Source organism: Sinocyclocheilus anshuiensis, unplaced genomic scaffold, assembly GCF_001515605.1.
Source record: "Sinocyclocheilus anshuiensis isolate Anshui unplaced genomic scaffold, SAMN03320099.WGS_v1.1 scaffold1638, whole genome shotgun sequence".
Taxonomy (NCBI): Eukaryota; Metazoa; Chordata; class Actinopteri; order Cypriniformes; family Cyprinidae; genus Sinocyclocheilus; species Sinocyclocheilus anshuiensis.
Genome location: NW_015542885.1, coordinates 93,608 through 108,302, shown reverse-complemented (window position 1 = coordinate 108,302; position 14,695 = coordinate 93,608). Strand labels below are relative to the sequence as shown.

The 14,695-nt window shown below is 36.2% G+C and overlaps 1 protein-coding gene across 1 annotated transcript in view; it reads left to right on the top strand.

Annotated features, from left to right (window-relative positions):
* epha4b (eph receptor A4b) overlaps positions 1 to 14,695 on the top strand; it is a 114,779-nt gene that overhangs the window by 65,243 nt on the left and 34,841 nt on the right. The window contains exons 5-8 of the mRNA XM_016494338.1: positions 32 to 367; positions 3,344 to 3,456; positions 6,396 to 6,558; positions 9,000 to 9,108. Of these exons, the coding sequence (XP_016349824.1) occupies positions 32 to 367; positions 3,344 to 3,456; positions 6,396 to 6,558; positions 9,000 to 9,108 (721 nt within the window). The remainder of the gene's footprint in view (positions 1 to 31; positions 368 to 3,343; positions 3,457 to 6,395; positions 6,559 to 8,999; positions 9,109 to 14,695) is intronic.

Below are 14,695 nucleotides of genomic sequence, written 5' to 3'. Positions count from 1 at the left end.
TTCTGTATTTTCTCTCTTTTTTTGCTCCCAGGACCTCCATCTGCAGCCGAGAACCCCATCTCCACCCTCAACGACACCTCTGTGACTTTAGAGTGGAGTCCTCCCAGAGACAGCGGCGGCCGAGGGGACGTCACCTACAACGTCCACTGCAGGAAGTGCGCCAGTGACGGCAAGACATGCAGCCCCTGCAGCAACAGCGTCCACTTTGTACCTAGACAGTTTGGTCTCTCAATCCCTAAAGTGTTGATCACGGACCTGCTGTCCAACACCAACTACACCTTCAGCATAGAGGCGGTGAACGGAGTGTCCGATCTGAGCCCAACCCCTAAACAACAAGTCACTGTCAACATCACCACCAGTCAGACAGGTACATTGTGTCTTTTCTTCCATGATAATGTTTAAATGTTGCTTGGTATCTATTTTTGTTGCATTGTGCCCTCGGTGAAATCTGATGGTTTAAAACCTAACATCATCTGACTGGATCTGACTGAAATTTTGTCACTTCATGCAGCATTTTGCTAGACTGATAAATTATTCAGTGTTCAAATGTTGCATCGTGTTGGACCTGGTTAGGATGCAATGTTACACTTTGAATGCCAAAGCTGGCACAACGCTACCTGTTGATAAACTAGAAACCAGCATGCCTGAGGTAATTGTTTTTCTGTGAAGAGGTCCTCATTAGATTTCCATAAACATAACACACTTCAAATGATTTTTGCAGTCAATGTTGGTGTGTCTCTGTTTCAAGAGAGGTAAATAATGTCTCTCTTTTCAGTTTTTCTCCCTTTCTTATTCAAAATGTTATACATCCCAAACCTTTACTCTTGACAGTGAAGGTTATCTGTTTTATTCAGTGAGATCTCTAAAAACTCTCCAGTGTTTGACAGCCCTTGAGTCTAGTGTGTGTTTGCGTTTGTGACCTGGTCTTTGTGATGCAGCGTATTGTGAATTTTCCCCGGCGATGTTGCTCAGCTCAAGGTCCCAGCATTCGATATCGGACAAAGTAGAGGCTCGGTACAGCCAGAGGGTTGTTGTTCGACCAGATTGGCATTTGCAGATTCCCATCTCTCTCTCTCACACACACAACCTCTGTGGAAGTTCATAAGTTCATAGTAATCCAAATGCTCTAAATAATACATGTCATCGAATATGTTATCTAAAGTCAGGACTCATGTGAAAATGTGCTGAAGACACAACTGCCCTCACAACTTCCTGTCTCACACCTCTGATGGGCTGACAAGGGTCATCATCAGTGCAGGCGTGTTCTCATTAAATGTGTGTTTGTGAATGTGTATATGGTGGTTTTGGGCCTTGTGTAAGGCTCCGGTTGAGGTATTAAATATGTATGAAAGTGTTCGGGCTGTAGAGGGAAGCTCTTGAGCAGAACGGGCACATGCTGAGAGAGAAGCGCTTAGTGTCGGAACAGGGTCAAAGATCCCGATGATTTATACATTCAGCCACGTCAAAGCATGAACCAACATGAATCCGAATATTATATAGTTTCGAGCAATTTAGGAATTAATGCTTCTCATAAAATGCACATTTAATGGCACTCTTCAGAATAAAACTTCCACAAAACGTTTTTTTTTTTTCAGCCTGATGCAATGGGAGATGCATTTTAAATGACCACAATTAACTTTTATTTATTTTATTGTGTTTATTTATTTCATAATTTGTCACTTTCTAGTTCTTTAGACAGCTAAGTAGTTTATATCAGTGTTTCCCAACCGGGGTGCCGTGTAAAAAATCTTTTTTTAATATTTTTAAATTGCTAAAATGTTCAAAAAAGCATCTATTATATAATATCCATTTCTGATGTCGCCAATAATTAGAGAAGCACCGAAATTCCGGCTGCTGAAAATTAGTTCACCGAAAATTAGTTTCACTTTCACGTGGTGTGAAAAAAATAAAAATATTAAAAATATCTGACATATATATATATATATATATATATATATATATAGCCTATATATATGTGACACATTCTGCAGTTCTTCCCTGCTGTACCGAATTTCGATACTTTTCAAAGTATCATATTGAAGTTAGAAATTCAAATATTGTGACAAAATTTATTTTGTAGGGTGCCACAAGTTTGTTAAAATTTCCAAAGGGTGCCGCGACTAAAAAAAGGTTGGGAAACACTGGTTTATATGTACTAGTGTTTTAAAACACAGCAAGCAAGAGCAAATCAAGAACCTTATATAACAAAATAAAACATAATAAAAATGTAGCCGTAAAGGTAAAAAAAAATGTTATTTAAAATGAATAATCAATTTAAGAATCAAATTAATAATTTTCTTTCTTTCTTTGCATTTATGTTTTTAATGAATTAATGAATTCATTTAGTTTTATGAAGATCAATAAAATCATAAATTCTAGGCCATCAGATTTTGCATTATTAATTTTTAATTTAATTATTACATATTTTTTTATATATATGATATATTATATACAAATATATTATCAAGTAAGATATTTTGGAAATCAAAAGTAGATACAGTATTGTTTAAAATTTTAAGTGGTAGAAAAATACAGTAAAACAGTAATATTGTGAAATATTGTTACAGTTTGACAGCTGTTTTCTATTTTAATGTATTATGAAATTAAATATATGTAATTAATTTATTATGAAATTTCTTCACTTCAGTCTCACATTACTTCAGATATCATTCTAATATGCTGATTTAGTGCTTAAGAAACATTTCTCATTATTATCAATGTAGAAAACAGTTGTGCCGCTTAATATTTTGGTGAGAACTGTGATTTTTTAAATAGAAATATACAGTCTTCAAGGAGTTTCTGTATTTGTGTGTGTGTGTGTGTGTGTGTGTGTGTGTGTGTGCATGTCTGGTGTAATTTTGAAGGCTGTTCACAGATCTCAGAGCACAGAAGAGGTGAAGGACACCAGGTGAATTTACCTCCAACCATCTGACCAAATATCAGACCCGCTGTCTCTACTGCAATCTCCCTCCCCCCTTCTCATTCTCTTTCTGTGTCTGTCCTGCTGTAGTGAGAGAGATGAAGGGACAGACGAGAGAGACAGAGAAGGTGTTAGACTGTATTTCAGAAGTGTAATTACCTGCTGTTGTGTGGCCCCCCTTTGTCTCTCTTTAGACAAAGGTTTCACTTGTGTGTCTGTGTGTAAAGCACTCTCAAGTCTGTAATGGATTGTAAGATGGCTTTATTTTGTATCAATAGAGGTGTAACTGGAATAAAACCATGTGGGTCAAGAAGCTGCGATTGAACTGAGGTGGTCTTGAATACGTATAGATATAATTGTACCATGTTGTATGCAAAAAGGAGAAATCTCTCTCATTGTGGCTCTGTCTCACTCTGTTTGCAGTGAATGTGATCCTGAAGGAGAGAAAGAGTAAAGACAGTATCACACTGGCCTGGCAGGGACCCGACAGACCAAACGGAGTCATAGTGGAATATGAAGTCATCTACTATGAGAAGGTACATCTAATCTCATCTCCTCTCCTCTCTTCTTATTCTCTCCTGTTTTATTTCCATCTGCGCTACTCTAACAAGCAGAGTTATCATCCTCACATACAGATTACAAACATGCTTCTTTGACCTCCATTAAAAGCTGTAACGATTGCAGTTGTCCAGGCAGCCCTGGCATGTGTAATTGAGGGCTGAAGCATCATCGTGCCTTTGGGAATGAAAGCAATCAGTAGACCACGTATGCCACAGCCGACTGCTCACACATATACGCATAGCTCTTTAATTATAACGGGAGAATGAAACCAGGGTTGACGTCACTGATCAAAGAGAATACCTTCACTGAAACACAAGTGTATACACAGACTCTCAAACACATCCAGACTAAAGGAGAACATGCACACACATTTGTTAATAAGTAATGAAATCAAGTCTGTGTGGGTTAAAGATATAGTCCATACAGAGATTAATGTCCAGTATTTTTGTTTTGTTTTGTTTAGAACCTGTTGTACACATTGAACAGGCTGAATAATATCCAACATTTAAAAGTTGTATTTTATTTTATTGAACATGTTGTACACATTGAATGGGCTGAACTCTTTGTATTTACTCTATTCTGAACTCTATGTTTATTTCTTTTTTATTGACATCTCAGATCAGAGGAAATTTTATTAATCGATGGATGGATTTTGTTTGTTTTATTGAACCCGTACACATTGAACAAGCTGCACCTCATTATATCCAATATTTTATTTTAGTTTATTTTATGTTTTATATATTGACATCTCTGGTCAGAGAGAATACCTTCACTGTAACAGACCTGTACACACACACACACACACACATATCCAGACTAAAGGGGAACATGCTGACACACAGTTGTTTATAAGTAATGCAACCAAAGCTGTGAGGCATAGAAATATACAGTACATCCAATAATTCCTATTATATTTTATTCAATACATAATAATAATACATTTAAATAAAAAATACATTTCAGTTATATATATATATATATATATATATATATATAGTTGTTGTTTTTTTTGTTTTTTTTCTGATTTACACATATTGAACAGTTTGCTTTTCTCTCCCTAACTCAGCCTCGTTTTCATTCCCATCAATTTAAATATGGCATCTCCTCTAAGATTTATTCTTAAGATTTCAAAGCATACTGTCTGGTCTCAGGCAAAAGTTTTTTTTTTTACATCAATCCTGCACAGATGCAGTCGCACTGACCCAGTCTAGTCTGGCACACATACTGGTTGCTGTGCGATTATGGGATGTCAGCTCAGACTGAATGCCCAGATGGGTGTCTGGCATTGGAAATCATGTGGTTCATGCTGTGTTTGTTGGAACTGGAACGATCCCACGCCCTCAGAAACAAACCTGCTCTGCCCTCCTACATTCTGGGTGTGGTGGACAGAGACCAAGTCTTTCCCAGAACCCATTTGGTTATGAGATGCTCTTTAATATTTGGAAGAGATTTATTTATTTTGAAAGGGGTTTTGGCTCCATCGCCGGACTGATTCAGTGACTGGTAGCTAGTGGCTGATTCCTTTTGTCCATTCTAGGTTTATATAATCAGTTTATAAGATCATATTGCAATATTTTGTTAGACTTTTTTAGACTTGTGTACCTTGAATGCAAGTCACTTTGGATAAAAGCATCAGCCAAATGTGTTAATGTAAGTGTAATGCATAGCCAGACTGCTGACTATAAGTCAGCATCAGTCAGCCATATCCAAACTAGCGCTTTCAGCCAGCTCTTGCCATTTTTGTGTACAATATGCATCAGAGAATATGTGAATCTGCCATGTTAAGTGTTAGCTGGCAGTCTTGGTAATTACTACAAAATTAATCAACACAAAATATTGATAGACTCACATTCACACACCACTGCAGATGTCTGACTCATGTAACTATAATCACACCAATAATCATGTCAAACAATGTAAATTAAAGCTTTGCCTGGTCTGTTAGCACCCCAGCATCTGCCTCTATGAAGTGTACTGGCTACAGTGTTAACGTGCTGCTGAAATAATATCCTTCATTAATCCTCTTATGTCATATTCTACTGCACAGCCTCGAAATTCTGCTGCTCTACATGCTGCACATCAATGCTGCCACCCTGCCGTTTACCTGAAGCAGCTTTAACAAGATTGAATGGTTAACATTGTTAGCACAGCATTGCAGCAAGACTTAACAGAAGGCTTGTTAACTTTTATAATTTCATACAGAAATGTCTGCTGAAAGAAATTGCAGAGAAAGTGTGATTTTAAACTGTTTGTCAGTATTACACTACCGTTCAAAAAGTATTTTATTCTGCAAGGATGCATTCATTTGACATGGTTTAAAAATATATTTTTCAAATAAATGCTGTTTTTTGTACTTTATATTCATCAAAGAATGAATAGAATTAATACAATGAATAAAAAAATGTATCATGGTGTTCACAAAAATATTAATTGGCACAACTGTTTTCAACATTGATTGTAATAAGAAATGTTTCTTAAACACCAAATCAGCATATTAAAATGATTTCGGAAGGATCATGTGACACTTGAGGCTGGAGTAATGACTGCTGAGAATTTAGCTTTGTTTCACAGGAATAAATTATATTTTAAAATATATTAAAATAGAAATCAGTTATTTATCGTAATAATAGTTGAGAATATTAATGTTTTTTAACTCTATTTTTTTATTTAAAAAAAAAATCCAGTTTTGGTAAGCATAAGAACATTTTCCTTCAGAAACATTTATACCAACTCCAAACTTTTGAACGGTAGTATAAGTGTTAGTAAAACATTTTCAAATCCGCAATAACATCTGACAGGAATGCTATTCAAGTCTAAATTTTCCATCATTATCTGTCCTCAGTCTCTAAATCCTACTAAACAAATCAATCTCACTGTGAGTGAAAGTGAATGTTGCTTTGTTTTTCCATTCCAGAACCAAAGAGACCAGAACTACACGGTTCTGAAGACCAAAGCCCACACAATGACAGTGGAAGGACTGAAGCCGGGCACCACCTATGTGTTCAGAGTGAGGGCGCGCACTGATGGAGGCTACGGCAACTACGGTGGGGAGATAGAGCTGGAGACCAGTCATGAGGGTAATGATTTTATACTTTTCTCAGCAGTTTTCTTTTTCTTTTACTTTCTCCCTAAGACTTTTTCTCTTTCTTTCTTCCACTTTATTGATGGTTCATCAGTAGCATACCGCAAATCTTTCGTGGGCCCACCGCAAACCAGCTCAAATAGAATCACTGTGAGGAGATAGTGATGTTATTTTGGGCATTTTAACCTCCGTTTTTGTATGAATTCTTTATTATGCCTTTTCTGTGTTTCCATGCAGTAGTTTCAGTTATTTCTAGATTTTTAGACAGGGTCGGTAAGATTTTTTAAAATGTTTTTAAAAAAGGCATTTATTTAATTTCAATAAATGTATTGATTTGATCAGAAATACAGTAAAACAGTAATATTGTGAAATGTAATTATCATTTAAAACTTTAACTGTAATATATTTTCAAATGTAATTTATTCCGGTGATGGCAAAGCTGAATTTTCAGCAGCTATTACTCCAGTCTTCAGTGTCACATGATCTTTCAGAAATCATTCTAATATGCTGATTTGGTGCTAAAGAAACATTTTTATCAATGTTGAAAACAGTTGTGCTGCTTAATATTTTGTGGATTATTTGATTAATAGAAAACTTAAAGTGTGTGACTTATTTACCAAACCTCCTGCTTATGCTCTTTGGGGGGTGAGCACTGTGTCGCCATATCTTGTGAGGACAAACAAGGCTATGTTGAGTATGTTTCTTTATGTGGATAAAAGAATGGAGGCACATTTTAAAAGGCTTTGGGGCATATGGTAAACACAGATACCTTGTGGTATATGCACCTAATTTAAAGCACGTTACGGCCCAGCGAGCATCTCTGGAAGCATATCACAGAGCTCAGCGGACCTGATCTGCCAAGCTGAAAATTAACGGAGTCCAGTATAGTAATTGCTCTTTTAATTATATGAGATATTCTTAAGCCTTTGGCTCACGGTGACATTCATAAACGGCTTACACCGCGTGCATTTGTTCATACAAACATCAGAGCAGAACGGGCAGTACTGTAAATTGCATGCGTTTAGTCTGATAATGTAGAAAAATCCCTTTATGGAACCATTGGCTAGAAGTTAGGTTATTATCATTTGGAATTAAATTTTAATTACATTTTTCTTTAAACGTATCTTTGTAACTTTCACTTATTGTTAGTTTTAGTTTGCTTTTAATTTTTACAGAGTACTATAGTTGTAATTTATTTATTTTGTTAGGGCTGCTAAAGTTAAGCTGCATTAATAGTATCTAATGGCATTTTCATGTTTAATGCAAGTTGGTTGTAAAGGTTTCCAGTTTTTTATAAACCATGAATCTTGCTTGCCTTTTTCCCCCAGTCCTGTTCTTTCTGCTCTCAATGTCTTTTCCGATCATATCTCTCATTGTCCTGTCAAAATAAGTGTCAAAAAAGGGCAAAAAAAGTCTTGGTATGATCATATAGCTGTTATTCCTATTTAGCAAACTTCATGCGTCTGGTCCTGACTCAGAAAGTTGCAATCTCTTTCTGCATGTGGTGCATACCTGAGATTTTAAATGGAGTCGAATGGAATTCTAAACCAATTCCTGTTGCTGGAGATATTCATTTCCCTGAAAGAGGCGGTTACTCATGCATTGCCAGGCTTGATGAATGTTGTATTTGTTTTGAGTAATGAGTTGATTGCGGCAGCATAAAATCCATATTCTCGCCATGAAACTTTCAAACCAAGCCTGTTATTCCCTCTGTTAACATACCTATTTGGATGGCATGTGTAAATTAGAAAATTGACTCCTGCCTTCGTCTACATATTTAGTGGCCGAATGCAGCTGGTTCTGGTTTTTCAGAGCGAACCAAAGCAAAGTTTGACATTGAAGCTAAATATTTAACCCTCTTTGGGGTCTAAGATACCACATACTTAAAAAAAAACATACTTTGTTGATAACATGTTCAAAGGTTTTCCGTGAAAGATGTAACATTACTTGTTTGGTATAAAACATTAATAGGCTAAATGCAATAAATTTTTCACAACCAATGTCACTATACTGCATAAAAATCTATATTTTGAAAAATGCAAGTCTACTTAAAACAGAAATAAACAAGCCTGTTTTAAAACAGAAGGTTAAAGTTTCAGTATTGTTTATTTTAGTTTTGTTGTTCTTCTTATTATTAAATACGTATATTTTATTTTACATAACAATAGTATTATTACAATAGTAATGTATTTCTTTATTGATTTGTTTATATTTATCATTTAAATAATAAAATAATGCATATCAATAATAATAATATTAATAGTATTAGTATAGATGGGTGGGGTGGGATGAATGTCTGAATATCTTTCTTGTGGGTTTTGATTAAGTCAGAGGAATTTATTGGGGACTTTGAGGCCAAACAGAAAAAGAGTCAATCTCAAAAACAGAACATGAGGGTTAACATTGATGCAAATTTTTCTTTTCCTCCCTCTTTAGATATGCTGGCCATTGGGGACCCTAACCAGTCCACAATCCTTGCGGTGTCCGTAGCCGGTGGCATTGTGCTCCTTATCTTCCTGGTGGCGTGTTTTGTAGTAAGCGGACGGTAAGAATAGTCTTCCTTTTAAGACCATCTGACCTTTGCTTCAGTCACTCTGTCCTTCTAAACCATCTTGGAGGAAGGTGTACTGGTTCTGAGGGCTGATATTAAAGAGCAAAATAAAATGCTTCTGTTCGTTAGATCTGAGAGCTGCTGTCAGATGGCAATTTTACAAGAAATTGAACTTTGAATTAGAAAATTAAGTGTGGATTCTTCCATGCCGAAGCATTTAAAAGAACTAGAACAGCCCATACAGGCACTCGGTGAGGTGTGTCTTATAGGCTTCTAAAAACCAAGAAGAAAGCGTTTGAAATTGAAGTCTGAGGAGACATTTTGCACAGCATCTTTGCTATTCAAACAATAGCTGAAGCAGAAAAGACGGTGCAGTCAGTTGGGTGAAACGTACTGAGCCTATAAATTAATGCTGATAATAAATATACTCTGACTAAATTAAATAGCGGTTTCTTTGTCGAACAAAGCTTGCCCGAAGTCTCTAAAAACATTAGTATTGATCTGAGGTGATTGCCTATCATGCTGAGTGCCCTATTCAGTATTGACTAGAAAAGACCCATGTTTGCCTGCTGAGAGCATGTAGAAATGCACGTAATGGATTCATGTGCAACAAATAATTAATCTCAAACCACTCAACTATAAACCAAAACAATAAATATGTAAGACTGGAATATGCAAGACCAGAAAAAGTGGCGTACTAGAGCGATTCTCGACAAGTTTTACTCACAAGCCAGTGCAGCTTCATGCATTTCCAGTTAGAGCTCTCTGTCCGGAGTGAAAGCTGGAAAAACAGAATGTGTTGATTGGTGCTCCTCAGATAACTGTAAAAGAGGAAGACAAAAGTGGTGAAGAACAGAAAAAGAGAAGGATGGGCGATTTGTGAAAATGGCTAGTAGTCTCATGTTTTTAGCTCTAATATTTTTAGGGCCAGTGTTTGAATTTTTTTAAATGGAGGATTTTGGAGAGGATTTTGACAGTGTGTTGTCTTTACTGTGCTGTTGGACTGTCAGCACATCAGACACTTTCAGAGGTATTGCATCTCTAAATTCCTCTCCTTTGAGGTGTCGTAAGAAATTCAGTGCCTTTAACAATACATTTCAACACAATTACTGTCAGATTTCAAATCGCCTGCTTTGAGCAATTTTCCTGGCAATGCTCATCCGTATGGCTGACGTTTTTTGTGCAGACTATGATTTGTTTTGTTATTTAGTGCATTTGCTAAATATTTGTCTTCTTGCATTCAGTCTGTGCTATTTTTGTAAATATTGGTCTACGAATATTAACATTCAAAAGTTTGGGGTTGGTGTTATTTTTTTTAAAGAAATGAATTCTTTAATTCAGCAAGGATGCATTAAATTGATCAAAACTGACAGTAAAGATTTACAAAATAATCTCTTTCAAATAAATGCTGTTTTTTTTAACTTTCTATTCATCAATGAATTTGTTTCCACAAAAATATTAAGCACCACAACTATTTTATACATTAATAATAATATGAAAGGGTTCTTGAGCACCAAATCAGCAGCATTAGAATAATTTTTCAAGAATCAGCAGGAATCGCTGTTGAATAAAAAAAAAAAAATCAATAAACTATTAAAATAGAAAGCAGTTATTTAATTTGTAATAATAATTCTCAATATTTTTACTGTACTTGGTGAGCATAAGAAACTTCTTTCAGAAACATTAAAAAAATCTTACCGACTTTTGAACGCTGTTTTGTTGCATCTTGTGCTGTTTTTAATAATCTTGTACATTTATTACATTTAAATTGCAATGTCATGCTAAAATAGCTCAGCTTAAATGGTAGACATGACCATAATATTAGGCCTAATTAAATAGGGCTTACATAAGTCATTCAGACGTACTGTTGTAATGTGTTAGAAAAACTATACTGTAGACTCTCTAACATATTGCACATATACAGTCTTTCCCACAAATTCGAGGCCCCCAAATGTATTTGTATTATTCCACCATGTGCAGGTTTGCCAGAAGATTATTCCTTTGGCTACGGGCCTCAGGCATAAGTCTCCACTGTAACACAGCTGTCTGACATACTATAGAAAGATTATGCAAACTGTATCGTTCTTCAGAGAGGTCAGACCTCAATAACCCCTGCCAGCCAGCTATATGTCCTCAAGCTGAACCGTTGGCTTACTTTCAAACATTGAGAATAGTTTCATTTCATGCAGCTCAGGATTTCAGGGCGAGAGATCAAACAACATAATCACCTCACTGCTCCTCATGTCTTGGTCTGCTAAAATCCCACTTGACCCGTTGAGATCGATTTTGTTTCCTCTTGCCATTAGGTCTTTATAGCTGCCAAGTATATCCATCTTTTTTATAAGAATCACACCAGGGAGAAAGAAAGAATGAGGAAACAAATGACGAGTGAACGAATGAGAGAACGAACAAATGCATAAACAAGCGAACAATTGAATGAAAGACTGAGCGAAATCATAAACAAACATTAAAAAACAAACAAGCGAACAAACAGTAGCAGAGTGGCTGGTTAGACTTGCAGTATTCAGCTTGTTTTACTTCATTATTTTCTGACTCTCTTCCCCATACTCCTCTTCTCTCTCTCTCTCCCTCCCTCCCTCCTTTTCCCTTTTCTGTCTGTAAGAACATGAGCAATATTTTGCTAAGGCTACGGCACCGTTAGCATATTTTTGTACTTCACCTGGCTCACAGAGATTTATTTAGAGATTTTAACATCAGCATTGCCTGTTCCACCGCTATAATTTGCGTAGCCTACAAGAAAGACTGAGGCTGGGATCTATGCTTTAATATAATCGTTTGAAATACAGCTAATTATAGGGTCATTCCCCTTGTTGAATGAAAATAGGCGAGCATGATTAGCATACCATAAAAATGCATTTTTGTAAACAGTCATATAATCAAATGCTCAATAATAAAATTATAAGTGCACTGGTTAATAGAAATAAAGTTTTAGTTGGAGCAATTAGTGCACAAGCTATTCCTTTCTCTTCTTTCCATTCGCTGTGATCTCTTTACTTTTTGTGTGAATAAAATAGCAGCTGAGATCAAAATAAGTAAATAAATAAATAATGCTATTTTAATTTGCTTGTTCAGTGCACCAGGGACTTGCATTGGCTGACAGAATACAGCATATTTGTGGTCTTGTATATGGACAACAGGAGAAACTGGCATGTGTTACAGCAGGCAGATGGTGTTCAGTCATCAAATTCGGACAACTTAATTTTTTTTTTTTAAGTCTGTTTCCCTAAAAAGCAATTAAAACATGGCAGGTGGGTGCTAACGGCTGGGAAACTCCAGCAAGTTTAGCTCTTCAACTTATCAAACATCACAGCTGCTCTCATCATTGCCAGACAATTATTTTTGTTTTCAACTTATGAGAAAGTTGGAAAATCTATTTTACTCCCATGCATGTCTAACTCTCTCTATCCTTTAGGATAATCTCTTTTAAGCCGTATCCTACACCGTATGCTACACATGCCAATATTTGTCTTTTAATTACATTTTTAATATTTTCTGCTGCATGCAAATCAAGCAAGCACATTCTTTTTTAAATAATTATCAATAGCTACTGTATTATTTTTTTAAATATTCAATAAATTAGTCATATGAATTGCACTATTATGCATCTCAAAGGTGGACTCATTGATTTTCCATCATTTAAATAGTTGAGGAATAGTTCAGGCAATAATGAAAAAATCAGGCCATCCAAGATGTAGATGAGTTTATTTCTTCATCGGAACAGATTTGGAGAAATTTAGCATTGCATCACTTGCTCACCAGTGGACCATCTGCAGTGAATGGGTGCCGTCAGAATAACATTACATCACTTGCTCACCAATGGATCCTCTGCAGTGAATGGGTGCCGTCAGAATGAGAGCTCAAACAGCTAATAAAAACATCACAATAATCCACAAGGAATCCACAAATTTCCATTTCCTTTAAGGTGTTTTAACTTTAAATCATCTAAGTTAATTGTACTTTTAACAAATGTTTAAAATTGTATAGTGAATTGTTAGTGGCCTACATATTTACTATATGGGGTAGGCCTCATGGGAGCACTATTATTGGACACTTTTGGAATAAATTAATTGAGGAAAATAAAGCATTCCTACAATGGCATAAGTAACTGTAACCATTGAAAAGTATTTACATGATAATGATTTCCCAGGCATGTCTAGTTAAAAGTGCATGCTTGTTCTAGAGAAAACAAATTGGGATTTTAATTCCTAGAGCTGCCATATTGTGCATCATGATTTTTCCCATTCGTTTTTTTCCCTCCTTATAATGTCTCTGGTCCACCTTTAAGTGTATACTGTGTGTTTAAACCACTCTACCTCCTTTTTCAGATATAGTCTGCCATGACAGTGGAAATACTTTGGGGTTCTACAAGAGATAATTTACTTATCTCCTTGATGACGCTAGTATGGCACAGATGGATTTGTCTCTGTAATAAAAGATGAAGTTTTTCAAGTCGATCTAATCAGAGAGATGCAGCAGCTCTTTGTCAATGAGATGTTATCTTCGAAGCATCTGCTACAGGCCTTGGGTTATTTTTAAAACTTAATGATGACAGGAAAGTGTGCTTCATACACTTACTCACTCTCATCATGCAAATAGAACGTTTCTCCCAAGAACCTAAAGCTGAGAGCACTTCATGCTCTCAAACTTGTTTTCGATAATTTTCATCCTCCTATTATCTGTCAAACAGGTTGTAGCGCTGCCATGTTCATAATGGATTTCTGCATGAAATGTTCCGTTTTACCTCAAGTGTGCTTGCGTATGGTAACATCGAATGACATCTTTGTTTGGCCAAATGGCACCAATTTAACAATTTGGCTCTTTGTTTTTCTGCCCTGGTACAAATGCATCTGTGCTGCTAGCAGACTCACCAAAGCACCTCTCCGTGCCTGAAATTGTAGCACAACTGACATAATGATGTTTTAGAGCCAAAACTGCTTGGAAGAGCTGTCCCATTTTAAAAGCTGGAATGGTGAACATAGAGCTTCATAGGAGCTTGGTTTCCAAGTCTATAGCCAGCGGGCCCTTCTCAGCGCATTCTCATTTACACACACATGTGCAAACACATGCACACACATACTTCTCACGTTTATCCAGAGGTGTAATGGTTCTCCCATCCTCTTAACGTGATGGACTAGCCCCTCACCGCAATATACTCGCTGTGTGTAAAAGCACTCTTTGGCAGCGGTGCCGCTACTAATAATTGTTTCAATAGGATGGACGGCACTATAGCTCAGTTAATTTTGAGCGGTGTGATATCAGTAGCGACTGAAATATCACACGGTCAGCATAAAACAGAAGTAAACACTGAGATAATGAAAGCAAAGCAAGCTGCCGCCTGTCAAGCACAATTATACAGGAAGGGAATCTTAAACCTCTTGCTAGGAAAGAGATGACAGGCCATGTACTGTAGAACTTTCCTCAGAAAACTTTGCTGAGACCAACAGAAGAAAGTTAGGTGTAGGTTATGGCATTAGAAATGTGACTGGTTATGATTGGTTTTCAGAGTTAATGTTAATAATAATAATAATAATAATAATAATAATAATAATTGTATTATTAT